Source organism: Ostrea edulis, chromosome 5, assembly GCF_947568905.1.
Source record: "Ostrea edulis chromosome 5, xbOstEdul1.1, whole genome shotgun sequence".
In the NCBI taxonomy this organism is placed as follows: domain Eukaryota; kingdom Metazoa; phylum Mollusca; class Bivalvia; order Ostreida; family Ostreidae; genus Ostrea; species Ostrea edulis.
Window position 1 is genome coordinate 91,979,784 of NC_079168.1, and position 27,945 is coordinate 92,007,728.

Consider the following 27,945-nt stretch of genomic DNA (forward strand, 5'->3'; position numbering starts at 1 on the left):
TATACGAAATAACTGGTTCAACATGTAAACTGGTTCTCAATGTTGTAAAGTCCCAATGGGTGACATGAAGAAATACATAGTTGAGAAGGTATTACGGTATAGCACCTATCATTAAATATCCTGTCACAGCCGATCAAACTGTGTTTATGATCAGCAGAACTGGTTTCATATCCAGTTGACAATCTTTGTAGATCTAATAAAATGAGATATTTTGAATCAGCTTATCAGATGTACTCCGAAATAATCTTGCTTTTCTTAGTAACTCTTAGTTAGAATAATCTAACTGTGTCTCGGGACAGGCCCTATCGGGTCCGTAGGACATTATCATTTTAACGATAGAACATTCTATCTAAGTAACTCTTAGCCTCGAGTTAGACTGTAATTGATATTTTGAAACGGATCAACCTCAAGGGGATAAAGAATTAAATGATTTTAATCAAGATATAGGACCATGTCAAAAGAATACAGTACTTGGCCATAAGTATGTCCCCAAAGAAAATTTCCACTATATATTTCATACAAAACCAAACATTTTCAAAATTTTCGCTTGGAGCCAATTTTTCCTCTATTTGAATGAAATAAAAAACATTTTGTTTAAAAATATCAGAAGAAACTGTCATAATTTTGAGGGGAAAAAAATGTTACAATGCAATATTGCAGAGAGATAACATTTCAATCATAATGTTGATATTTTTAATTCCAAAATTACACATACTTATATAAAGAGTAAGTACTCTCAAATCAAAACCTTGTATTAGAATTGTCAAATCTTTACAATAGATTATGATATAATAATTCTGAAATTATTAGATGATACTGTAAATAATTCTGAGATCAGTGCTTTTTATTTCATCAAAATTGATCAAGAAATGAGTTTAGGAAAATTAATTGAAAACATAATTATCCAGGTTTTGTATGAAATATGAAGTGGAAATTTTCTTTTGGAACATACTCATGGCCAGGTACTGTACATTGAATATTTATACACAAACATTGGCTCTGTATTCAAGATAAGCAAGGCTATACTACAATATATAGAGAAAAAAAACCTTTAAAACATTACTTTCTTTCAAACACAGTCGAAGGTTGTGATTTAGCTTAAATGGTGCTAAAGTATACTAGTACTTACCCTGCATTGATCAAGTTCATCTGAACAAGGGGAAAGCCCTCTCCCCTCCCCCTCCCACCCTCTGAATAGTGATAAATACTTCGTAAGAGGTGTTTTAACGAGCCATTAAATAAAATTTTAGTGTAATGAGCTACCTTAAGAAAGAAATTTCATTTTTGAAAATGCATAAGCATTGAATGCTTTATGCCAGTATACTTAATGAAGCATTTTAAATTAGTATTTGAAATAGACTTTGTAGTTTTCTACAGTGTCCTAGTCTTTGGATGGGAAGTATTATGGTATAGTAATGTCTTTATATGTCCATCCATCCATTTTAGGTTTTCGCTTTCTATTTTCATTTTTCTGTTACATATCAAGCTGAACTTGCTCTGTAGCTTCTTTGTGAAACAATGTAAATCATGATGCAATTTTGATCCATTTGGACCTCTTTTGCAGGAGTTTTGCCCCTTTATTTGAAATTTAATGTTACATGGAGCCTGGAGGGTACATAATTTGTCCATCTAATTCAATGTTGATTTTCTTCAATTTTTGAGAAAATTACTGTTTGATGAACTTGGTCAGTTTTGAGGAAGTATTATTGGTTTGTATGTTTAGCTCCGCTCATAGTTTTCAACAACTTAAAGATGTACATATTGCAAGGATTTTGATTCCCAACAATTTTCTTATTTTCTTTGATGTTTGAAAAAATTGCAGGTTGTTGAAGTTTTGTGGAAAATATTTTACATAATTAAATATTTTTTTGTTTGTCTATTTACCTTCTGTCACAGTTTTAAGCAAGGGCCTTTTATTCATGCGATGCAAAAGAAATTGCGGCTTGATGATGCTAATACTACTTTTAGTAATTAAAGTTCTACAAATCATGGCTTAAGAGAAACACCCAACATAAGCTTGTGACGGTTGTATTATGTACCATTTATCAGAGTCATTGGAGGCCTTGCAAAGTCTGAAGGGATCAAGGTGACTGTGTACAGAATGGGCCAAATAAAAGTTTCTTGATAGTATGTCACTGGTCTTGTTAGCTCAGTGGTAGAGTGTTTGCTTCATAACCAGGAGGTCAAGAGTTTGAGCACCACTCATGCCATGGCCATGTTGATCCTAAGACGTAAGCATTTTCATTTGATAATTGGTACATTTTTAGTTTGCTTCTACAAAATTGACAAGAACTAATGGAGTCACGTCCACTGTCACACCAGCTTAAGGTAGCTCACTACACTAAAGCTAATACTCTGTATAACACTACGTCACAAGATGGCGAAAAATGCTTTGTGGAATTATTTGTATCGATTGATTTGTTCGTAGCTCAGTGGTTAAATCATTGGGCTGATGAACTGCAAATCTCGAATTCAAATCCGCCAGAATCTTTAAAGTTGTTCATATGTGTTGAAATAAATTTTTGAAAATCATGTTTTTATCCAAATTTGCATATTTTCTGCCTTTTTGACATATATCATCATGTCTTTTATGATTAAATCAATTCGTACTGATTTGAGAAACTATTTCAGGGTATAGTGAGCCACCTTAAAGTTTATTACTTCAAAGTTTCTTATTTTTGTAGACAACACTCATTAAAACTTTTAGCATAGTAATACCACAATCATAATAGCTAAATTATTCATGATCACCTACATTTCACAGTTTATTGACTTGGTTAAAGACTTAAACCTAATTATAAATTTGTCTTTTTTCCAGGTCTAGTCTTTGTACCTGAATAGTTTGATAAATTTCCAACCATTCCTATCCTGGTTCCTCAATTTTCCCCTTTACCATAACCTACATAATGAACTTTGAATATTGTTGCGGTCCAGTAATTTTTGCAGCCAGTAGGAGACTGATGTGTTGCCATGCAATACTCTCAGAATGCTTGTTTGATTGAAATTTTTAGGAATGAAATTTCACTTTTGAAGGTCAAACAATATTTGAGATATCATCTTACAAATTAACAATATGTAACCACTAACCAGGTGACTTTGACCTTTAAACCTTTAATCATAGAGAGGTTCATTGCTAAACTTCAAATGGTATTTGAAATGACATTTGTAAAAACTGATATTTACTGGACAGATCCAGATTATTTGAATGGACTTTTTTTGTATATATATTTAGGCACCACCAAATATTTATTATATACCAAACTTCATAACCGAGGAAGAGGAACAGTACCTACTACATCAGGTTAATTCTGCACCAAAGCCAAAATGGACACAACTTTCCAACAGAAGATTACAGAATTGGGGCAAGTTCTGCATTTAGATACATTTCTTTTAACATAATCCCATGTTTTAATGAGTTTTAATGCAGACATGTACATGTAGTTATAGAGATTAGAAACTGTCTGCCATCACAATTTTACAGATGCCTTAAAACACCCTTCCTATCTCACAAAAGAAATACTGAGTTTTATATGGGTACCAAATGTACTCTATTAACTAAGAGTTCTGGGAGTTAGAATTTCTGGCTTAATTAATTAAGAGTTCTTGGAGTTTTATTTGGTTTAAAACTGTCCAGTTTACAAGGGCATTGTACTGCACAATTTTATACCTTTAAATCTGAATAAGGTTACAACATGTGGAATAGTATACATAAAAAAAATTAATTGCTTGAAAAACAAATTCTGGGGCAATGGATTTGATTCTTGGATTGAGCTACAGCATATATAAACAAAATCCATTTACAGTAACAGCATAAAGTACAATATTTATACCCTGCACAATGAAGGTGTGGAGAGTATAATGTATTTGACCCATCTGTCAGTCCATTAGTCCATCAGTCGCTTTCTTGTCAGCATAACTCCTCTGAGACTGCTTAACAGAATTTCGTGAAACTTTGTAGTTAATAAGTACACACTGTGTAGATGTGCATGTTCCCGGGTAATTTTGATTCTGAATCAACAATTTTTCTGGGAGTTATGCCCCTTTTGAACTAAAAGATTTCTCAAGAATGTTACCACTGGGCCACTAAAGCTGAATTACATGAAGGTGTTCTGATATAGTGGAAAAATCATGACCCCTGGGGTAGGGTGGAGCTATAATAGGGGATCAAAGTTTTACATTTTGATATATAGGGAAAATCTTTAAAAATCTTCTCAAGAACCACTGAGCCATAATAGTGGAGATTTACATGAAAGCTTCCTTAGGGCTGTTCCATTAAAACATATGAGGTACCCGGGGACGGCAATTTAAAAAAAATCTATGGGTGCTTGTCATTGGTAGAAAATTGCATCTATGGTGGGTACCTACTGCCAGAAAACTGCATCTGTGGGTGGTTGTTTTGATAAAATCTTTATTTTTTTTACCGAAACTGAGAGGAATGCAACAAGAGAAGGGAAGGGTTGAAAGTAGAATGTGAAACAAACGCCGTTTTCTGTCTTCATTTTATCTCGGTCGATGAGGTTCCGCGATCCGGTTATCGTTTCCGGTTTGACTCTAAAATTATAGCGACCGGAAATTAGGGCCGTGAGAGGGCTTTGCCCTCTATTAATTTTTTTTCTTTATGTTTACAATTTGTTAATGTAAAATCTTTATTGAGCATAATACAGCAAAATTACTGAACAACATTATATAAATACTGGATACATCAAAGAGATATGACCTTACACATCCTCGGCTTATGTTCTACCAAAGTGTAACATAGATACATGTATATAGTTATACACTGAATTTGAAATTGCATTTTTTTTCCAAAATTCATATTAATATACTAGTCACTCTAAAGAATTTTTTATCTAATATTTTTAAAATACATGTTTTGTTTATTTGTACTCATGAAATAATGTTAATGATTTATTGAAAATGAAACAATAGATATTAAAAATGTTTATTTTATTTTATTTTTTTCCCTCCCGACCGACCCTAAATTTTATTTTTAAAATCCGTAAACCAATAAATTAAAAAACTGTGGCCTAATAGTTGTTCTTGAACATTTACAAAACTAGGCTTTTTATGGACAGGTAGACTTATAAAATTGATTTAGCTCATCGTGTTTAAGAAAGACAGTCTTGATAAAATAAATTGATGGTTCTATGATTAAGCTTCATTGATGGCCAGTTATTTGAATGGTGATGAGACCCAAGATACTCTTCTCTTTACTATCATGCTTGGGAACATCTGAAAATAGACCTCTATTCAGGGGTTATAAATAGTCATTCATACATATTGAATTTAAAGAAAAAGTGTATTTCACATTTATTTCACTTCTATGGGTGGTGCCGCACTATCTAAAATTGCTTCTGTGAGTGGTCCCTCATTACATTTTTATGCTTCTATGGGTGGTTACCCAAATTTTAAAGTGCCTTCCCTGGGTACCTCATATGTTTTAATGGAACAGCCCTTACATAATGCAGATTCAAATTTATTAAAATCATGGCCCCCTGGGGGAAGGGTGGGGCCACTATAGGGATCAAAGTTCTTCATGCGAATATATATGGTAAACCTTTAAAAATCTTCTTCTCAAGAACCACTGAGCCATAAGAGTGGAGATTTACTTGAAAGTGTAAAATTCCCAACATAGTGCAGATTCAAGTTTATAACAGAGTACAACAAAACTCACTAGTTTGTAAGAAATCTATCATATCTTTTCTTTAAAACAGGTGGCTTGCCTCATCCAAAGGGTATGGTGGCCGAAGAAATACCACAGGTAGTGTTTACAGTTTTGTTACAGAAATACCACAGGTAGTGTTTACAGTTTTGTTACAGAAATACCACAGGTTGTGTTTACAGTTTTGTTACAGAAATACCACAGGTAGTGTTTACAGTTTTGTTACAGAAATACCACAGGTTGTGTTTACAGTTTTGTTACAGAAATACCACAGGTTGTGTTTACAGTTTTGTTACAGAAATACCACAGGTTGTGTTTACAGTTTTGTTACAGAAATACCACAGGTTGTGTTTACAGTTTTGTTACAGAAATACCACAGGTAGTGTTTACAGTTTTGTTGCTACTCTGTTGGATGAAGAATTTGGATTAGGAACAAATGTCTATTAGTTTATTTTTGGCCATTTACTATAAACAAACAAAACATTCATTCCTTACATCCATATTTTATTAAGTATTGGCTTTTATAAGTTATGAGGTCTTTTGCACATCAGTGTCTTCATTGAGAATTGGAAACAATATTGAAATACCAATGCTATTTAGCTCACCTGAGCTTTTCTGATCCCCCGTTGTCCATCGTCTGTCTGTAAACTTTTCACATTTTTATACGCCCGTCTTAAGATGGCCCGTATTATGTTATGGCCTTCATGTCCATCCGTCTGTCCGTCCGTCTGTTAGCTTTTTCGTGTCCGGCTCATAACTTAAATACTATAAGGCCTAGAATAATCAAACTTTGTCAGTTGATACATCTTGGGTAGAAGGTGTGTCGCACATTAAAACCAGGTCGCTGTGACTTTTAATTAAGAAGATATGGCCAAATATGGTAAAACCCTGTCCGGCTCATAACTTGAAAACTATTTGATCTAGAATCATGAAACTTGGTCATCTTATGCATCTTAGGTAGAAGGTGTGTCGCACTGTACTTTAAGGTCACTGTGACATTTAGTTGAAGTGATTTTTTGAAAAAAGTATGTTATAATTGGTACAATCCCTACTCATATAAGAGTTTTGTAGAAAACCTCATTCAAAAATGTTACATCAAGAAAACACATATTTTTTTTATGATATACTGTACAGCTTTTTTTTAGCCTATGTAATGTTTCCTTTGTTTCTAACAATAACATGAGAAATTCCACTTGTCCCATGGGAGTAGCATGCAAAGGGCATTTTGACAAGACTAATTAATGAGTTTTGTGTAGAGCATCTCTGATCAACATGATCAAGCAGGTGTTATCTTTATCTCTAGGGAATTGGGCAGAGAGATCTTAGCCTCTTAATTGCAGATATACCAGAAATTATTTGTGAAAGTGAATTTGTTTGTTGTGGTTAGTCTTTATTTTCAAAATTAATTTGACATTGTACTATATAATTTTTAATTTTTTTTCTCAGCAACCTATATGCAGAGTATCATTTCTCACTAAGACAACAAATGGTTGCAATATGTATAAAGGCCTATTTTAATGATTAGTATTTTGATGTTTTGTTATGGCTGTGGCATTGTTCAGAAAAAAGATATACAATGAACAAAGCTGCAGATTGGGCATTTGTGTAAATCTGAACAGATGAAATAGTATTGCAATAACCATATTAAAAAATGTTAATTCAAGAAACTACACATTCTTCATTATATACACTGTACTATACAGCAGTATATAACAAACAAATTATTTCTTTTGTGTCAGTAACAAGAGAAATTTCCCTTGTCCCATGGGTGTAATTATCAAGCAATTCAGGAGGCATTTTGCTAACAGAAAAATTGCATTCTGTCAAATTACAGATTAATTAATGAGTTTAGAAGATTTCTGTTACAGCAATCTGATCAAGGAGGTGCTATCTATATCTCTTGCAATCAGGGAATTGGGCAGAGGAATCTGGCCTTCTAATTGATCTGTCAAATTTTAGAACAGTTCTAATTGGTAGCCATTACTTTGAAAGTTAATTTGGTATAAAGTTTAAGAATTAATATGATATTGTAAAATATATTTTTATTTTATATCTCAACAACAAGGTGCAGATTGTCATGTCTCACTAAGATGACAGTTTTACAGTCTAAGAATAAACATAATGACTAATGTTTGATGTTTTATTACGCTGTGCATTGTTCTTCATTCCTTAAAATACAATGAGCAAAGCTGCAGATGTGCATTTCTCAAGTCTAACACAACCAGTTGAGAAATATATGATGTATTATTTTTTTCTAATTAATAACTACACCATAGGAGATGCACCAGTGTTTGAAATAACCGTTTTTAATCTATATTTATTTATATTGACATCACCATGCATATTTTACTTTTATACTTGAAGATTTGACAAAGGCAGATACTGATATATGTATTTTTTGATATGTTGAATAAATCAACCTTTTTGAGTATTCCCATTTATTGTAAGTTGTTTGCTTGGATAAAGGGCTATCTTGCACTTTAATCATTTCATTGAAAACATTTGGGAAAATGTTTTTATATCCTTTTAAAAATCATCAAGCTTACATTATCAATATTTGAAGCAATGTCACATGAGGCCATAAAGTGGGTAAGATTCTTAAAGGAAGGTTGACATTTGGTTCCATGCATACCTATCTCTTCATGGTGATATGTTCATGTTAACAATATGTGACGGGCGTATCATGTGCCGTGGCGGTGCACTTTATTTACTTCTTCTCAAAAACCACTGGGCCAATTTCAACTAAACTGGACAAAAAGCATCCTTGCTTGAAGGGCTTTCAAGTTTATTCAAATAAAGGGCTATGCCCCCTTTGAATGGGAGATAATCACAAAAATGCCAAAATAGGGTGGGGGTCATTTAAAAAATTTCTCAAGAACCACTGGGCCAGAAGATCTGAAATTTTCTTGAAAGCTTCCTGGCATAGTGCAGATTACAGTTTGTTAAAACCATAACCTCCAGGAGTAGGATGGGGCCACAATAGGGGATCAAAGTTTTACATGCGAATATAAAGGAAAAATCTTTTAAAATCTTCTCAAGAACCACTTGGCCAGGAAAGTACAAATTTACATAAAAGCCTCCTGACATAATGCAGATTTAAGGTTGTTAAAATCATGGCCCCCGGGTATAGGTTGGAGCCACAATAGAGGATCAAAGTTTTACATATAAATATATAGGGAAAATCTTTAAAAATCTTCTTGTGAATAATCACTGGGCCAAAAAAGTTCATATTTACAGGAAAGCTTCCTGACATAGTTCAGATTCAAGTTTGTTAAAATCATGCCACCCCCACCCCCCTGGGAAGGATGGGGTCACAATAGGGGATCAAAATTTTACATACAAATTGTGTAAGGAAAATCTTTGAAAATTTTCTTCTCAAGAACCATTGGGCAAAAGAAGTTTTACATTTACATGAAAGCTTCCTGACCTAGTGCAAATTCAAGTTTGTAAAAATCATGGCCCCTGGGGGTAGGTTGGGGCCACAATAGGGATCAAAGTTTTATATGCAAATATATACCGATAAGGAAAATCTTGAAATATGGGCCAAGGTGACTTAGGTGAGCGATGTGGCCCATGGGCCTCTTATTTTTTTTTTTTTCTAGTGGCTGAAAATTTACACAGAAAAAGTAGCAGCCTTGGGGTTATTTGGTGACAAAATGCCGAACCATATCCTAGTCAATGAGTACCTGGCTGGACAAGGAATTATGGTAAAAGTTGCTTATGTTTTAAACAAATGACATACTTCCTGTACATTGCAAATTATCCATTTTGCAAAAAAAACTTTTCTGAATTTGCTTGTATATTCAAAAATACTTGAGGGTATGAACTGTGATACTTCACGCCAGCATACTTTATGGAGCACGTTAGCGCTTCATGAAAAATATGCTGGCTTGAAGTGCTGCAGTTCCTTCATGTATTTTCAAAAAAGAAGTTTATTTCTTATATTTACATTCTGCTTTCATTTCTGTTGAAATTCCCAGCCATTGATATTAACGTACTATATTTATCAAGATTCATACTTGCTTCTTTCACAACAGAAACACATTAAGGAAGAAAGTGCTATCGTTACAAACATTGGAAACATAAATACATGTATATGATTTTGCAGCCACATGAGGATGGTCCTCTCTTTTTCCCAGTCGTCTCCACAATAAGTCTGGGGTCCCATACAGTGCTAGAGTTTTATCGCCCACTTAATGCAAAGAATGAGTACAGGGAGGATGTGGTAAGTTAAATCAGAGAATCTGTACAGAGAGGATGTGATAAGTTAAATCAGAGAATCTCTACAGAGAGAGTGTGATATGTTATATCAGAGAATCCGTACAGAGAGGATGTGATAAGTTAAATCAGAGAATTCATATAGAGAGAGTGTGATAAGTTAAATCAGAGAATCCGTACAGAGAGGATGTGATAAGTTAAATCAGAGAATCCATACAGAGAGGATTTGGTAAGTTAAATCAGAGAATCCGTACAGAGAGAGTGTGATAAGTTAAATCAGAGAATCCGTACAGAGAGGGTGTGATAAGTTATATCAGAGAATCCGTACAGAGAGAGTGTGATATGTGAAATCAGAGAATCTGTACAGAGAGGATGTGATAAGTTAAATCAGAGAATCCGTGATAAGTGAAATGCGTACAGAGAGGATGTGATAAGTTAAATCAGAGAATCCATATAGAGAGAGTGTGATAAGTTAAATCAGAGAATCCGTACAGAGAGGATTTGATAAGTTAAATCAGAGAATCCGTACAGAGAGAGTGTGATAAGTTAAATCAGAGAATCCGTACAGAGAGGATGTGATAAGTTAAATCAGAGAATCCGTACAGAGAGAGTGTGATAAGTTAAATCAGAGAATCCGTACAGAGAGGGTGTGATAAGTTATATCAGAGAATCCGTACAGAGAGAGTGTGATAAGTTATATCAGAGAATCCGTACAGAGAGAGTGTGATAAGTTAAATCAGAGAATCCGTACAGAGAGTGTGATAAGTTAAATCAGAGAATCCGTACAGAGAGAGTGTGATAAGTTAAATCAGAGAATCCATACAGAGAGGATGTGATAAGTTAAATCAGAGAATCTGTACAGAGAGGGTGTGATAAGTTAAATCAGAGAATCCGTACAGAGAGAGTGTGATAAGTTATATCCGTACAGAGAGGATGTGATATGTTAAATCAGAGAATCCATACAGCGAGGATGTGATAAGTTAAATCAGAGAATCCATACAGAGAGGATGTGATAAGTTATATCAGAGAATCTGTACAGAGAGGATGTGATAAGTTAAATCAGAGAATCCGTACAGAGAGTGTGATAAGTTAAATCAGAGAATCCGTACAGAGAGAGTGTGATAAGTTAAATCAGAGAATCTGTACAGAGAGGATGTGATAAGTTAAATCAGAGAATCCGTACAGAGAGTGTGATAAGTTAAATCAGAGAATCCATACAGAGAGTGTGATAAGTTAAATCAGAGAATCTGTACAGAGAGGATGTGATAAGTTAAATCAGAGAATCTGTACAGAGAGGATGTGATAAGTTAAATCAGAGAATCCATACAGAGAGGGTGTGATAAGTTAAATCAGAGAATCCGTACAGAGCGAGTGTGATAAGTTAAATGAGAGAATCTGTACAGAGAGGGTGTGATAAGTTAAATCAGAGAATCCATATAGAGAGAGTGTGATAAGTTAAATCCATACAGAAAGGATGTGATAAGTTAAATCAGAGAATATGTACAGAAAGAGTGTGATAAGTTAAATCAGAGAATCCGTACAGAGAGAGTGTGATAAGTTAAATCAGAGAATATGTACAGAAAGAGTGTGATAAGTTAAATCAGAGAATCCGTACAGAGCGAGTGTGATAAGTTAAATCAGAGAATCTGTACAGAGAGGGTGTGATAAGTTAAATCAGAGAATCCATATAGAGAGAGTGTGATAAGTTAAATCCATACAGAGAGGATGTGATAAGTTAAATCAGAGAGTCCGTACAGAGAGGATGTGATAAGTTAAATCAGAGAATCCGTACAGAGAGAGTGTGATAAGTTAAATCAGAGAATATGTACAGAAAGAGTGTGATAAGTTAAATCAGAGAATCCGTACAGAGCGAGTGTGATAAGTTAAATCAGAGAATCTGTACAGAGAGGGTGTGATAAGTTAAATCAGAGAATCCATATAGAGAGAGTGTGATAAGTTAAATCCATACAGAGAGGATGTGATAAGTTAAATCAGAGAGTCCGTACAGAGAGGATGTGATAAGTTAAATCAGAGAATCCGTACAGAGAGGATGTGATAAGTTAAATCAGAGAATCCGTGATAAGTGAAATGCGTACAGAGAGGATGTGATAAGTTAAATCAGAAAATCCATACAGAGGGAGTGTGATAAGTTAAATCAGAGAATCCGTACAGAGAGGATGTGATAAGTTAAATCAGAGAATCTGTACAGAGAGAGTGTGATATGTTAAATCAGAGAATCCATATAGAGAGAGTGTGATATGTTAAATCAGAGAATCCATATAGAGAGAGTGTGATAAGTTAAATCCATACAGAGAGGATGTGATAAGTTAAATCAGAGAGTCTGTACAGAGAGGATGTGATAAGTTAAATCAGAGAATCCGTACAGAGAGAGTGTGATATGTTAAATCAGAGAATCCGTACAGAAAGAGTGTGATAAGTTAAATCAGAGAATCCGTACAGAAAGAGTGTGATAAGTTATATCCGTACAGAGAGGATGTGATAAGTTAAATCAGAGAATCCGTGATAAGTGAAATGCGTACAGAGAGGATGTGATAAGTTAAATCAGAGAATCCGTGATAAGTGAAATGCGTACAGAGAGGATGTGATAAGTTAAATCAGAGAATCCGTACAGAGAGAGTGTGATAAGTTAAATCAGAGAATCTGTACAGAAAGAGTGTGATAAGTTAAATCAGAGAATCCGTACAGAGCGAGTGTGATAAGTTAAATCAGAGAATCTGTACAGAGAGGGTGTGATAAGTTAAATCAGAGAATCCATATAGAGAGAGTGTGATAAGTTAAATCCATACAGAGAGGATGTGATAAGTTAAATCAGAGAGTCCGTACAGAGAGGATGTGATAAGTTAAATCAGAGAATCCGTACAGAGAGGATGTGATAAGTTAAATCAGAGAATCCGTGATAAGTGAAATGCGTACAGAGAGGATGTGATAAGTTAAATCAGAAAATCTATACAGAGGGAGTGTGATAAGTTAAATCAGAGAATCCGTACAGAGAGGATGTGATAAGTTAAATCAGAGAATCTGTACAGAGAGAGTGTGATATGTTAAATCAGAGAATCCATATAGAGAGAGTGTGATATGTTAAATCAGAGAATCCATATAGAGAGAGTGTGATAAGTTAAATCCATACAGAGAGGATGTGATAAGTTAAATCAGAGAGTCTGTACAGAGAGGATGTGATAAGTTAAATCAGAGAATCCGTACAGAGAGAGTGTGATATGTTAAATCAGAGAATCCGTACAGAAAGAGTGTGATAAGTTAAATCAGAGAATCCGTACAGAAAGAGTGTGATAAGTTATATCCGTACAGAGAGGATGTGATAAGTTAAATCAGAGAATCCGTGATAAGTGAAATGCGTACAGAGAGGATGTGATAAGTTAAATCAGAGAATCCGTGATAAGTGAAATGCGTACAGAGAGGATGTGATAAGTTAAATCAGAGAATCCGTACAGAGAGGATGTGATAAGTTAAATCAGAGAATCTGTACAGAGAGAGTGTGATAAGTTAAATCAGAGAATCCGTACAGAGAGAGTGTGATCAGTTATATCCGTACAGAGAGAGTGTGATAAGTTAAATCAGAGAATCCATATAGAGAGAGTGTGATATGTTAAATCAGAGAATCCATATAGAGAGAGTGTAATAAGTTAAATCAGAGAATCCGTACAGAGAGGATGTGATAAGTTAAATCAGAAAATCCGTACAGAGAGAGTGTGATAGTTAAATCAGAGAATCCATACAGAGAGGATGTGATAAGTTAAATCAGAGAATCTGTACAGAGAGAGTGTGATAAGTTAAATCAGAGAATGAGTACAGAGAGGATGTGATAAGTTATATCAGAGAATCCGTACAGAGAGGATGTGATAAGTTATATCAGAGAATCCGTACAGAGAGAGTATGATAAGTTAAATCCATACAGAGAGGATGTGATAAGTTAAATCAGAGAATCTGTGTTGCGAGGATGTGATAGAGTTGCCTCTCATCTTTTCCTAAACTATATATGAATAGGAAAGCTTTGAGTCACTTCCAGAACACCATTTTATTCTGATTTACACACTGCAGTCATGTGATGTTGCAGTTTTAATAGCTCTTGATACTTCTGGTGCAGACAATACATGAACAGGTAATAGGGGATTTTCTAGTTTTTCCATGTCCTGTTTTATTCAGCATTTAGTCACTATTACTCATAGTTTTTTTTAGACATTGTCATTTCCAGTTTATTGTCGTTAATTAAAATACCCAAGTGTATAGCCTACTGAAGTGGATGTTGATTCAATGCAAGTATCGAACTGAAGAAATTTTTGTCATTGATTAGTGTTTTTTGTTCCTTTTATCATAAAAGTAACCTATAAAGGCTATGTAAGCTTGCGATTGGTATGAATTTGGAAATCCTTTTTAAAAATGTTGTAGGTATTCAGTATAGAATTTTTTTATCTCAAGTTCTTGAAAGTCAATCGATGATCGATAAAGAAAAATGATTGAATTATTGGAAATCATCAATAAAAATGTGATAAAATAATTCAGACATACCAGCTATTGAAATTTATGACGTCATGATTTATCTTTGCTAATATTGGGCACCATTGGAATGAACGGCGATTTCAGCATTTCAAATCTGATAATGGATATATCAGGGAGGGGGAGGAAATGGTCCCCTTTTTAACAACCATTGTTTTCTATTATTCATATATACAAATAAAGATATATTTTGTGACACAACCCCCAACCCCAATTTTTTATGGCAGCAGAAGTGAATGGTATGAATGCAATTTCGAAGTTATGAAGTTAATCCATGTGTTCTCCCCTCGATTCAAGAAAGAAACTCTTTGTATGTATTAAATTAACGTAATAAAGGGGGAACGTAATAACGGGGTTCCACTGTATTAAATCTTAGAAAAGCTTTATCTCTATTTCCGTAGCAGGAATCTCCCTTAGCCTTATGTATTGTGACAATTATTTGTTATCATAATGATTATAACAATATTCATGGCCTTCAGTGTCAACTGAGCCCATGGTTAGTAGCAATAGACTGTAAGCATGTTGTGTGTTGTGTGCATAATTATAAATGAAACAGTGAACAAGTGAATGAGGGTTTTATACTGGAAGTATTTCATTTAAACCTTGTTCTTCTGAAGTACAATGAAAAATGAATACAGCTGTGTGCCAAAATTACATCATTCATCAAGGGAGGGGGATGAACATGGGCTGATTTAAATGCTTCAAACTTCATCTTTCCTTCTATTGTAATTGAATTTGAATTGTACGCTATAGTACTTGGTAATCTTTAAGGTCTGTGGGCCTCTTGATCCATTTTCCAATACAGAAAAAGGGGTGTTGCTGCATCAGAAAGATCACAGCAACATGGTAAACTATTATCAAAGTTGAATTACACGTTAGGTTTGTAGTTTCTTGCACTTTTCTTTCGACACATTTATGCTTCAATATGTAGCCTTGGTATGTTCCCAACAAATTGCCCCCTCCCCAGCTGGTATTGGGAAGTTGTTCCGTTGCAGTTCATTTCGACCTGCTTTGTAAACTGAGGTACACATAACACCCATTTTTTGGAAATATTGTTTAAGCTCTGGTACATATAAAGTGTAAAAATCTGTCATGTTTTTAATTTTCTTCCACTTCTGAATAGGGCTAGCGAAATGTAAAGGAGTGTATAAAATTGGAGGGAGAATGGTGTTCCAGTAGTAACCCAAGCTTTTCTATTGAATAATTTTATATGATCAAGGTAAAATTCTTAGCTACAAATGAACTTTTAAGAAAGTTCATTGTAGGGAATGTTAATCTTTGAATTTGTAAAAGTGGTTTGTAATTTGCGTTTCTTTTGATGGCGATTATAACAATTGATGATTTACAATACTGATATTTTGTTGTCCTTTCTATAAATAGTGCTTCATTTCCATGTAGGGTTTATAAGTTTTCCTCTGGTTTCTTTCCAGCCTGAACAAACTTCCTTTGACGACCGTTTTGTGACCTCCATTTTGCTGGAACCAAGAAGTCTTGTGTTTGTGTGTGATGATATGTATAAAACTTATTTACATGGAATAAGTGAACGGACTTTTGACACAATCACAGAATCCATAGCCAACATTGAATTGTGTGAGATGGCCAAATCAGTGAATGACAAATTAACAAGGACTTCCAGAGTGTCATTAACTATTAGACATGTTCCAAAAGTGTTGAAAGCTAAGATCATGTTTGGTAAAAAGTAAAATTTCCTCTTTTATTACTTCATTTTCATTGAGGGTTTCAAGTTATTTAGATTATGTTTGCCCATCCACTTTTCAATGACATTCTGTAATGTTTTCACATTTCAACTTATTCCTTAGAGTTATTGGGCCATTTGTGCCAGTTTTCAGTGCTCAAGAAATCTTGGATGCAGGGGCCTTCAAGTTTGCTCAAAATGAAGGTACAAACCATATCTCCTGAGATGCAAGAATAAGTAGCGAAAATATGGTGAGATATTGATTTGAAACTTTACTGATGACAAGTCTAGAATTTGATATACATGCAACAAGTGAAGATTGGGCAATGTCAGGATCTGATTCTGGACTTTATCTCGAGCTAGTTGACAACTGTTCATGTCAATGAAGCATCCTCATAGAGTGTAGATCATTTGCTTATGGAACTTGGGTCACCTGTGTAAAGTTTTATATAGAAACAGGAAAAAATGATATAAACGTCTACTTGAATCTGATTAAAACATTTTTGTTATGCAATCCTTTGTGTTTTTAAGCTTTTATATAGAAGAAAGTCCACTTGTAGCGAAAAGGTTACCTGTAGGTGTCCAATAAGCTGACAATTGCTGTCCATTATTTTAAAGAACAGATACTGTCCGCTCTTAAAAATAATGGAAAGTAATTGTTAATTTATTGGACAGTGCCAAGTAAACCCAATAACTTATTTGACGTCTACAGGTAGGCTGAAAATAAGAGAAAGACAATACGTTTGTCAAAGACATACCAATTTAATTTTAATTTCCCTACAAGTAAGAATCAACACAGATATCGGAAAAATCACTGAAACACTTAAAACAATATTTTCCCTTAGTAGAATTATCTGCTCCAAGCGTCACAATTTTTAAATTCCTTTGGCTATTATTATATCGCATTAAAACTTAAATTTGAAAGACATATTTCCATGCTGTATTTGAATTTCGTTGGCACATTCCAAAACTTTCATGATGCTTTTTAAAAATGTTTTCTTCATTAGCATATTCTAATTCTGAATTATTATTTTCGCTTTCATGAATCGATCATTTCATTTCACGAGATGGGCTTATTGGGTTCTTTTGGCTGGCGTTAATAATTACCTCATCCAAATATTCGAAAAAACAATGCTTTTCAGATCAAAATTTGGCTCCATAACTTTCTCACCCTCCATATACAGAATAACACTTAAGATAGTATTCACAGTACTTTCATTAAAATCCTTAAATTTTGATTGTGCAATGAAAATGCTCTCCCCATCATAGGATGACTCGGGACTACAGTGAGTGAATATAAAATCTGCAGGACAAGACTACTTACCTGAAATTGTCCAATATGTGAACAAAAGAAACAGACTTTTATGCATGGCAGACTATTCAAAAATAGCCTTATTCATACTGATCATTGTCAATGGGTTTACCTGAGCTTGTCCATTCTTAGAACAAAAGATGTAATGTTTTAAGTAGGATATAAGCCTCAAACTGTCCATTCTGTGAGAGAAAGAATATAACTGATCAAGGCCCATAGTTTTTGGCTTATATCCTTTACATAAAACTTTGATCCCCTATTGTGGTCCCATCCTAACCCCAGGTTTCATGATTTTAACAAACCTGAATTTGCACTCCAGAACCACTGGGCCAATTTCAACCAAACTTGGCCAAAAGCATCCTTGGGTGAAGGGCTTTCAAGTTTGTTCAAATGAAGGGCCATGTGCCTTTCAAAGGGGAGATAATCAAAAAAATAGGGTGGGATCATTTAAAAATCTTCTCAAGAACCACTGGGCCAGAAGAGCTGAAATTTGCCTGAAAGCTTCCTAACATATTGCAGATTCAAGTTTGTTCAAATCATGGCCCCTGGGGGTAGGATGGGGCCACAAGGGGGGATCAAAGTTTTACATACAAATATATAGGGAAAAACTTTAAAAATCTTCTTCTAAGGAACATACAAATATATAGGAAAAATCTTTTTCTCAAGAACCACTGAGCCAGAAAAGCTGATTTTTACATGAAAACTTTCTGACATAGTGCAGATTTAAGTTTGTTCAAATCATGGCCCCCTGGGGTAGGATGGGGCCACAAGTGGGGGGGGGGGTGTCAAAGTTTTACATACAAATATGGGGAAAATCTTTAGAAATCTTCTTCTCAAGAACCATTGGGCCAAAGAAGTTGACATTTACATGAAAGCTTTCTGACGTAGTGTAGATTCAAGTTTGCAAAAATCGTGGCCTCCAGGGGTAGTTGGGGCCATAATAGGGACTAAGGTTTTACATGCAAATATATATGGAAAGTCTTTAGATATGGACCAAGGTGACTCAGGTGAGCAATGTGGCCCATGGGCCTCTTGTTTGACCCAGTGTTTCTTGAGAAGATTTTCCCTATACATGTATATTTGTATGTAAAACTTTGATCCCCTATTGTGGCCCCATCCAAACCCCAGGGGTCATGATTTTTACCAACTTGAATCTGCACTATGTCAGGAAGCTTTCATGTAAATTTCAGCTCCTCTGGCCCAGTGGTTCTTGAGAAGATTTTTAAGTGACCCCACCCTATTTTTGCAATTATCTCCCCTTTAAAGGGGGCATGGCCCTTCATTTGAACAAACTTGAAAGCCCTTCACCCAAGGATGCTTTGTGCCAAGTTTGGTTGAACTTGGCACAGTAGTTCTGGAGGTGAAAAGTTTATGCTGATGACTAGACAACAGACAAAGGATGAGGTGAAACAGCAATTAGAGTACACCCCCCCCCCCCCCCTCCTTTCCGTGGTCAATAAAAGCAATAGTACAGTACGAATTAAAATTTTGTACATAGAGGCCACAGACGATGTTTTCTAAATAATTTTAATTTTCTTCGTGAGGAATGTCGAAATATCAATTGATTTTTAAACCCCATAACAAGCAGTTTTCGTCATAGTACTCCTTCATGAATAATGATAAACAAAGTGGTCGGGTCTTAACACAAAGGACACCATTCACTTTAGGAAAATGAATAGATGACATTATTTAATTGTGTTAGAATCTTGATATTTTTTATCAAATGGAAGCTTTGCATGATTTTCACTGAATACATGTACATATATCCTGCACATGTGATCGGTATTTTGACAGTCTCTACCCAGAGTTGTCGTTCCTTGCTCTCACTTACACCTCTGTTAACGTCTCAAAATAGGCAATGCTATTCCACATGTATATCCACTTTTCCCCGGCTAATAAAACTAAGAACAATTTTATAAAATATCAGGAAAATGTAGGACAAGCAACTATTTGTAGATTTTTTTCCATTACTATATATTCTTCATGTGCCTATGTATAGGCCTGGTGCAATAGAACTACCCAATATCCACGTTTCAACCCAAATCAATGCTTCTTGTGTCACAAAAAGACTTGACATCTGCTCAATATTTATTTATTTACGTATATTTTTGTAACTGAAGTCAAAACCATACTTTATTTGAGCATACGTGCCATTTTACAAAAATCTTGTAAAACCCTTGAGACGTTGACAGAGGTGTAAGTGAGTGTAAGGAACGATAGCTCTGGGTAGAGATTGGTATTTTGAATGCATGTTACGAGGGCGAGTCAATAAGTAACCAGCTTAAGTTATTTCCGGTTGAGATCCACCTCTTCTTTTTTGATGTAATTGATCTCTAGTGTGATGCACTTGGACCAACGGTGTTCAAGTGCCATCAGCCTGGAACTGAAAAAGTCAAGGTCAAACAGGTTTCCATAATGGAGGCTTCTAGTGAAAATTTGGCTTATCTTCTTTTATGTCCCCCCCCCCCCCCCCCCCCATCAAAGGAGAGAGGCATATTGGTTTGGACCTGTCGGTCGGTCGGTAGACCACATATTGTCTACTCAATATCTTGAGAACCATTCACTTCATGATAATGATCGATATTTCATATGTGGGTTTGTTATGAGTAAAAGAGGACCCCTATTGTTTTTCAGATCAAAAGGTCATGAATCTAATCTGGACATAAGAATATACTGTCCGCTCAAAATCTGGATAACCTTACGCTGGTACATACATCTTCAGGAGAAGATGACCCCTATTGATTTTGAGGTCACATGGTCAAAGGTCAATGTGGACATAGTAATATGTGAGCCGTCACGACAAAACCAGGCTTAGTTGAGTTTTACGTCATAATTGAGAAAACGGCGTTAAAAGAAATGTAAAACATTACGTTGGTTTTGTTTTGTTTTGTTTTCCCCCCACGTTATTGATTATGTGTCATATATCGAGCTGCGTCCTTTGTTTTGTTTGGTAATATGAAATGATTATAGATTGCCCTTTTAGAATATGTAAGACAAAATTGTAAAAAATAGTATAAAGTCATAAAAACTCTAATAAAAAATATATGCAAAGATTTAGATTGGTAAAAAACTGAGTGTAGTACTGCACAATGTAGCGAGATAAAATGTCGGCCTACTTATGCACGTTAGCATTCATGAAAATTACTTTAAAAGTTGTTCATCTTGTTTGGTCGGCCTCGGACTTGTCGAAAACGAAAGTAGCAACTTAGCGGGTGTTGTTGAAACGCGGTACGGAACATGGAATGGAATGTCATGAGTTCAATTTTTGTTCTAATCAGCATGACATGTTCCACAAATTAATGTACATAGTTTATCAATATCAATAAGATCATTGTTTTTGTTGTATGTGTTTCTATGTAAGTGGATAGAGGTGTAATATTTTATTAGTTATACAAGGATATCGAGAAAACTACATGCATTGTGATTATGGTAAGTAAAAAATAAAATGAATTGATCCCTACATAGTTTAGCAATGGTAATGGTTTTCGTGCATATTTTGTTAATTACAATTTTGCTGTCTATTTAATCACTAATTAATCAATACTAGAATTTACGAAAACAAAATATGTGAAAACAAATGCAAAGTCGTTGAAATTAAAAACCAAAAATTCACACTCATATGTATCTGTCAATGTAATTATTGGACTGTGTTATGAACTAAATAAGAAAATAAACTATACATATGACAATTATTTCAACTCTTTCGAAAAATTTACAATGATTGCTTGATTGTATCTTGCTTAACGTCTCGCTCGAGAATTTTTCACTCATATGGAGACGTCACCAAGATCGGCGAAGGACTTCAAATTTAGACCACCTTTGCTCGGCGCTTACGGCCATTGAACAGTGAGGGTTGTTTGGCGTGCCACTCCTACTGTGACACGGAGCATCCGTTTTTACAGCGAATTACAAAACACCGGTTGAGTTTTCTATTGCCTGCTGGATTGATCAATAGACTTTACAATTTGGTCAACCAAGAATCACATTTGGTCTGAATTTAGGTCACAAAGTTACTCAAGCGTAGATTGCTTTTACAGGTAAATCTGAGTTGATTTCAGTGTCTTTTGCAGCTATTTCCCTAGTTTTTTTTAAAAAGTGAATATCAATTAAAATCAAATTTGATTATATTTCTCTCAAATTTACATTTGAATACTTTAACATGTTTAAGTAAAAAAAAAAAGTTGCACTCTCTTTCTCTTTCATATTTGAAACATTATTTCTAGTCTTTCTAAATCAATAAATTTGGAATAAAATCAAATTTGATTATATTTCTCTTTCAAAAATACCTTTGATTACTTTAGTAAAGAAAAGGGTGCATTCTCTCTCTCTCTCTCATAATTTTTTAAATTATTTATTAAATTGAACTCTACTAAACTCTCACCAATTTCACTTTAGAAATTTTCATTAGACATCTCACAAAGTGTCCACATGTACCATTCATCTGTTTGTCAATCTATATTTGAGGTCAGTCCATGATTCATATCACACAAAGAAAACTTCCAGAATACTCTTCTATTGTTACTCACCGTTTCTGACCAATAGAATTCATGTTATTCTAGCTAAACCATTCAGGTTCAGTCTTCTATTGTTTAGTTATTCTATTTATAGTTTTCAGGGTTGGTAAGTGCACATCTACCTAGCAGTGTCTTTCTTTGGGAATTTTACAACACCTATTCAGCTTATAACCATGAAAATAATAAGATGGAGAGATATTTTAGAAATAGAAAGGAAATTTCTGAAGAAACAAACGGCATTATCATGTTATTTGATTCGCGAGAAAGTGTAAGAATTATTTGCTCTTTAAATTTGGTTTATTCCGTTGAATTACTATAGGATTATGCAAATTTTCAAACATTTGCATATGGCACAGGTGAAAGAAGTATAAATTAAAACAACCTTGTAGGGGGATGGTGAAATTGCTGAAATTATTACTGAAATAATCAGTAAAACTAGATGGGGTTATTGTCACTCACACTGAGAGAAAAAAGTTCTTTGTCATACCTGAATAACTCTGTGACCTAAATTCAGACCAAATGTGATACTTTGCTGACCAAATTGTACAGTATATTGATCAATCCAGCAAGCAATTGAAAACTCAACCGGTCTTTTGTAATTCGCTGTAAGGTCATCTCCGAGACATTCACACCTGATGCCGAGCGCTTGGCGATGGAACTGTCACTAACGACTAAGGTCTGTCGCGATCGGGATTCGAACCCCGGCCTTCCGCATGCGGGGCGAACGCTCTAACCTCTAGACCACTGTAATTGACAATGAATCCACTTTTGAAAAAAAAATTACAATTTTTTTTATACATATGCTTGTATGTTTTGTTTTGGAGGGTGTAAGTGCTCTTAGCACAAACATTAATCATTCTTTCGCAGAAATGTTGACGTCGTTGAATGAGAAAAACTATGCTATAGACAGCAGGATGATGCCTGTAAAGGGATTTTCTGCCTCCATGTTTTATTGACTCAATTACAGGAAAAGCAGTATTTTTTGCTGCAGTAAAGGGAGCGCAATACTTTTGACCTAAACATTTAACCAATTTCACATTTGAAATTGAAACCAAAAATAATTGAACACCCCCCCCCCCTCCTTCTTCAACGGCAATGGCAGAATTAAAGACATGCATGTTTTTAGTTTTTGTTTGAATTGTTATATTTCAATTGTTTCATTTATGATTAAAAATCTGTACTATGAACAGTATATTCAATACAGTATCATGAGGGTGACATTAAGAGTTTAAATCTGATTTTAAATCCCTGAATTCATCGTATCAACAAGTAGAGATGTTAGTCCAATGAACATGCACTGTACTTGAAATTAACTTCATTTATATTTAAAAATAGATTAAAGGACACATCACATGTTTTCAAAGTATGCTTTATATGTATTTTGTCTTTCTTATGCTTACAGTATAATTAATTCTGATAGTTCATTCGCCGAAATATTGCGATAATTAGCCACAATACGGATTTAGATCTAAGTGCCGATTTCAAAACTCGAAAACTACACAAAATATTTCATTTAAAACGCATTTAGAGTAGTTGTAGGCATGAAAAGAATTAAATTAATCTTGATGAAAAAAATTAAAAGTTTAGAAACATGAGATATGTCCTCTACGAAACTCCTTTAACAACTATAATAATTATATAATCAGAAAGTTTAATTAACCTGATTCAAATTGATCAGTTCTTTATCTTTTCATAGATATTACATGTCCTTCCAATCATAACTTGGTTAAATCTTTTCTTTCCTTTCTTTCTTGCAAAAGAGGGGGGGGGGTGTTACAGTGAATGAAAACTATATGTACATGAGTGCACAATAAGACACTAGAAAATATTCAAAATATATCATATCAACTATATCTCCTCAATAATTTTAACCTGAAAATCAAAGAAGATACATGTAGTAGAGAGTGCAATGATACCGGGTATTACCCATGAGTCAGCTGCGTTTGTTTATATACATGCATCCCTCTAAAAACAGGAAATAATTGTAATTCACATTAACTCATTCTCTTAAATCAAGGCTGGTTATGATTTTTAAAAAAAAATGTATTTCATTGCTTCAACCATTCAATGTAGCAAGACCTATGTGTAATTATGATAGTAAAAAAAAAATCGTTCTATCTACATATTGATTTTTTTTCGTTCCGTTTTCTATTCCGCGTTTTAGCAACACCTTTACGAATGCAAACAATCGGTGCAATGGAAATAAGACTTAGTAAAAATTTCACTTGTATTTGATGAATTACGCTAAAATTACCATGAGTCAGTCAGGTATTATCAGTAAAGTACCGGACGAAATGATCTGTGGCCATTTAACCAAAACTTAAGTAAATTTGAAATTCGTTAATTAATGAGCTTTCTGCACTTTTGTCCCAAAATTAATTAGAACACCTAAGATATGCAAATAGTACTCAGCGACTGTTATTAATTTGTTGTCAAGAATACAATGACTTTATTGTAGGAGTAAACATTTTCGATTCTTTTAGTGTTTTCTGTTCTTAAAAGAACAGTAAACATTATAAAAATATTGCACACGTAACGTTACATATATAAAGGTAATTCAATTTTCAGGAGGAAGGTGTCAACTTTGCAACTCAATAAATATAAGAAGTTTTCATATTTTTATTTATTAATATAAAACCTATCTAAAAATGTTAAAATCTCATTTTGTTGAAAAAACGCAATAAGCCTGGTTTTCTGGTGGCTCATCACATATATATTGTCTCCAATATTTTAAGAATATTTGCTCGATTGACACCAAACTTGGTATACTGGTACAGCATAAGGAGTAGATGATCCCTATTGATTTTTAGGTCACATGGTCAATCCACTCAACATAGGAAGATATTGTCTGCTCAATATTTTGAATTGATGATACTACTATCAATTAAATGATGTGTGTATAACCCTTTTCAATTTTGCACCATGGGGTCATCTGTGTTTTACAAACATCTGTTTAAAATATCAACGATATGGGCTACGTTTATTGCCATACAAAATTTAAGTTTATGATAATATACAACCATAGCCTAAATCATTTAACTGTACATAATATCATCCATATATTTCCAGATCTGTAAAAGTATGGGCAGGGCCTATAGGAATTTCAGCTAATGAGGAAACCCCAAGCTTAAACTCAGACCGTTTGTGGCGAATTTATGCACCCTGTACACATTTAAATCATGAAAGTGCAGTTGCATCATAACATGAAACATGCATTCTGAGAATATTGCATGGCAATACATTGTCCCCTACTGGTTGCAAAAATTACTGTACCACAACAATATTCAAAGTTCATTATGTAGGTTATGGTAAAAGTGAAAATTGGGGAACCAGGATGGGAATGGTTGGAAATCAACTACTATTCGAGTAGAGACTAGACCAGGAAAAAAGACAAATTTACACATATAATTAGATTTAACCAAGTCAAATAAACTATGAAATGTAGGTGATTATGAATAATTTAGCTACATTGTTGTATTACTATGCTAGAAGTTTTAATGAGTGTAGTACTCTTATCTATAGAAATAAGAAACTTGGATGTAAACTAACAATTCATGCTATTTTTCTAAGCCCAAGGGCCATAACTTAATGAGCAAGATGCGTTTGTAAAACACAAATGCCCCCAATAATGACCAATTCCAAAGATGGCCAAGGTCACAAGTACAAATATCTTGGTACCAGTAGAAATATCTTGTCACAAGAAATGCTCATGTACAATATGAAAGCTCTAATATTTACCATTTAGAAGTTATGACCTGTCAAATTTTTTAAAAGTAGGTCAAATGCCAAAGGGTTTAGTACCCACAGAAAGGTCTTGTCACAAGGAATACTCATGTGAAATATCAAAGCTCTAACACTTACTGTTCTAAAGTTATCAGCAAGGTGAAAGTTTCAGACAGAATTAAACTTAAGAATGACAGACAGGAAAATTTTTTTCTTGGTTTCCACAGACTTATAATCCCCAAGAAATATTCAAATTACAATTTCATATTTACTACTGTACTTTTCAAAAACGTCAAAACAAATTTGTTAATGATAAAAGCGATGAATGTAAACCTAGTGTTTACAGGTAATAGGAATTCCAATAATAGGCCTCTGTGTTTTCTTTAAAGGGAACGTAGGGTATAAAAAAATATTTTCACATTTCAAATACTAGATATTTAGTAATTAAGTCCACTGGTTATTTCCATTTGATTGTAATCTGTTGTGTAGAAATTGGCATTTAAATATAGCTACACATCATCTGCTGGAGGCTGCCATTTTGCAAAATAAAGTTATCGCTCTTCAAGATATTTCCCACAATCCCATCTGCTAATGACGTATACCGGGCAATTGCCTCTCAGTGAAAGCAGCTGATCATGTCTGACTACAAAGGATACCAATATGAGGCTGATTAAAATGAAGAGGAATTATTAGCAGCTTCAAATGAAAACACTAGTGAATTGGGATGGATTGATGAAAGCGACACTCTTAATTCTTAAACTTTTAATTTTGAATTCTTTATACAGGATTGTTCATTATCTTCACTTCTTCATTCTTCACTTGAACATTCCTTAGCACATATGATGGACAATGACTGGACAATTCTATCTGTATATGTTGCACAAAGTTGATTTATTCTTCAATATGGATTGAGAGTGGGATAGTTTTGTCACTATTGATGTCTTCATTGAGCTGAAAATATAAAAATGAAATCAAACCATTACTTTATAACTTAAGTAATGAATTTTCGTGAAAGTGCATGTACATGTACATGTATTTCACACAACAAAGAGTTTATTTTTCATAGTAGTTTTCTCTCTTTCTGATTTATTATTACATCTGTTTACAAGAGAATCTTGCAATGTGAATCTGTATACAGCACAAATCAGTTGATTATCACTACACCCCTGCAGTAATTGCCACGTAAATGTCAAGATTTGAAAGATTAACTGCACAGGGGGAATTGAAATGACCTTGGTTGTAAAACGTTGTTAATCATTTATAGAGAAATGCATCAAATTACCTGTTTCCTTAGATGCTAATAGTCCAGGTTGGTCAATAGGTTTCCAAAAGAAAATGGATTAGCTGAAAAATGAAAAATACTCATAATGACTAATTAATTATAGATACTATACTTCATTTGTTTACTTGTACATTTTCAATTTCTTTAAAAACAATAGGATAATACAAAATGTGCTAGTGCTGTGATGATTTTTGAAAGTATTACATGTATCCTGCTTTTCCTTTTCCTCATCTTTTTGAGCTATTTTCTCTTATTTTCTTAGGCTTGCTGCCATCAAATATTTTAGTTACTGCATCTTCTTTTTAATAGGTTTTGATGTGTATCCCAATATCTTAACTTAATTAGATATTAATTTAACTTTGAATATTTCATATTTAGCCTATACAAAATGTTCACTGGATAAGGATATTAAAATAAACTGAATTAGATTAAATTAGAAAATTATTATTATATAAGCAAAAGTTTGTTGTAAATAAACTCTGGTTATTGACACATTAAGAATTATTAGTATTTACCAAGTAAAAAGCAAATATAATTTATACTTACCCTGATATCCTCTTTAAAAGAATCTTTCTCAAAATGCCGTTCAAAAACAAAATATTCATTTCCAAGGTTATGTATCCAATTCTTGCACAATGTTCATAGTTTTTGGGGAGATCAGGGATGCTAAAAGGTAGATACATGTATTCCTTTTCCTTTGACCACAGTGCAAAATTTCGCTTGCACTCCCGACATTTAAATTATAGATACTCTGTAACCCATTTAGTGCTATAGGCACAGCAGTTGTAATGAATTGCCGCATACACGTCATCAGCCGCCATGATAAGAGATTCTCCCATTCAGCTCAGTTTTCAGTGTAAATGACAGATTAAATCTTGTTATCAGCAGTAATTATTTTTTCTATGCTACATTTTGTTGTCTGCATGGTACCAGTTTTCACATATCAAAATTTGATTTTTGACCCTACGTTCCCTTTAAGTATCCCGTTATAGATTTTCAGTTTAA

The 27,945-nt window shown here is 34.1% G+C and overlaps 1 protein-coding gene and 1 long non-coding RNA gene across 7 annotated transcripts; one reads left to right on the plus strand and one right to left on the minus strand.

Annotated features, from left to right (window-relative positions):
* Positions 1–5: 5 nt before the first annotated feature.
* Positions 6–16,623, plus strand: LOC125649781 (alpha-ketoglutarate-dependent dioxygenase alkB homolog 6-like). Of its 6 annotated transcripts, XR_008795692.1 has the most exons (9): positions 2,257–3,033; positions 3,233–3,362; positions 5,715–5,761; positions 9,265–9,369; positions 9,771–9,887; positions 15,185–15,259; positions 15,345–15,436; positions 15,537–15,632; positions 15,844–15,981. XR_008795692.1 is itself a non-coding variant. In XM_048877551.2 (6 exons), the coding sequence occupies exons 1-6, from the start codon at positions 56–58 to the stop codon at positions 16,114–16,116; spliced, it is 705 nt and encodes a 234-aa protein (XP_048733508.2). In that variant the 5' UTR covers positions 9–55; the 3' UTR covers positions 16,117–16,623. The 6 variants fall into 6 exon arrangements, 4 of the variants coding, with proteins under 4 accessions (XP_048733513.2, XP_048733508.2, XP_055995288.1 ...); XR_008795693.1 differs by lacking the exon at positions 15,185–15,259 and having other exon boundaries at positions 2,260–3,033; XM_048877551.2 differs by lacking the exons at positions 2,257–3,033; positions 15,185–15,259; positions 15,345–15,436; positions 15,537–15,632 and adding an exon at positions 9–88 and having other exon boundaries at positions 15,844–16,623.
* Positions 16,624–26,279: 9,656 nt separating this feature from the next.
* Positions 26,280–27,894, minus strand: LOC125651804 (uncharacterized). The gene is made up of 3 exons (XR_007361351.2): positions 27,487–27,894; positions 26,941–27,002; positions 26,280–26,609 (listed from the first exon to the last, which is right to left on the minus strand). It is a non-coding gene; the product is annotated as an uncharacterized LOC125651804 (long non-coding RNA).
* Positions 27,895–27,945: the final 51 nt, after the last annotated feature.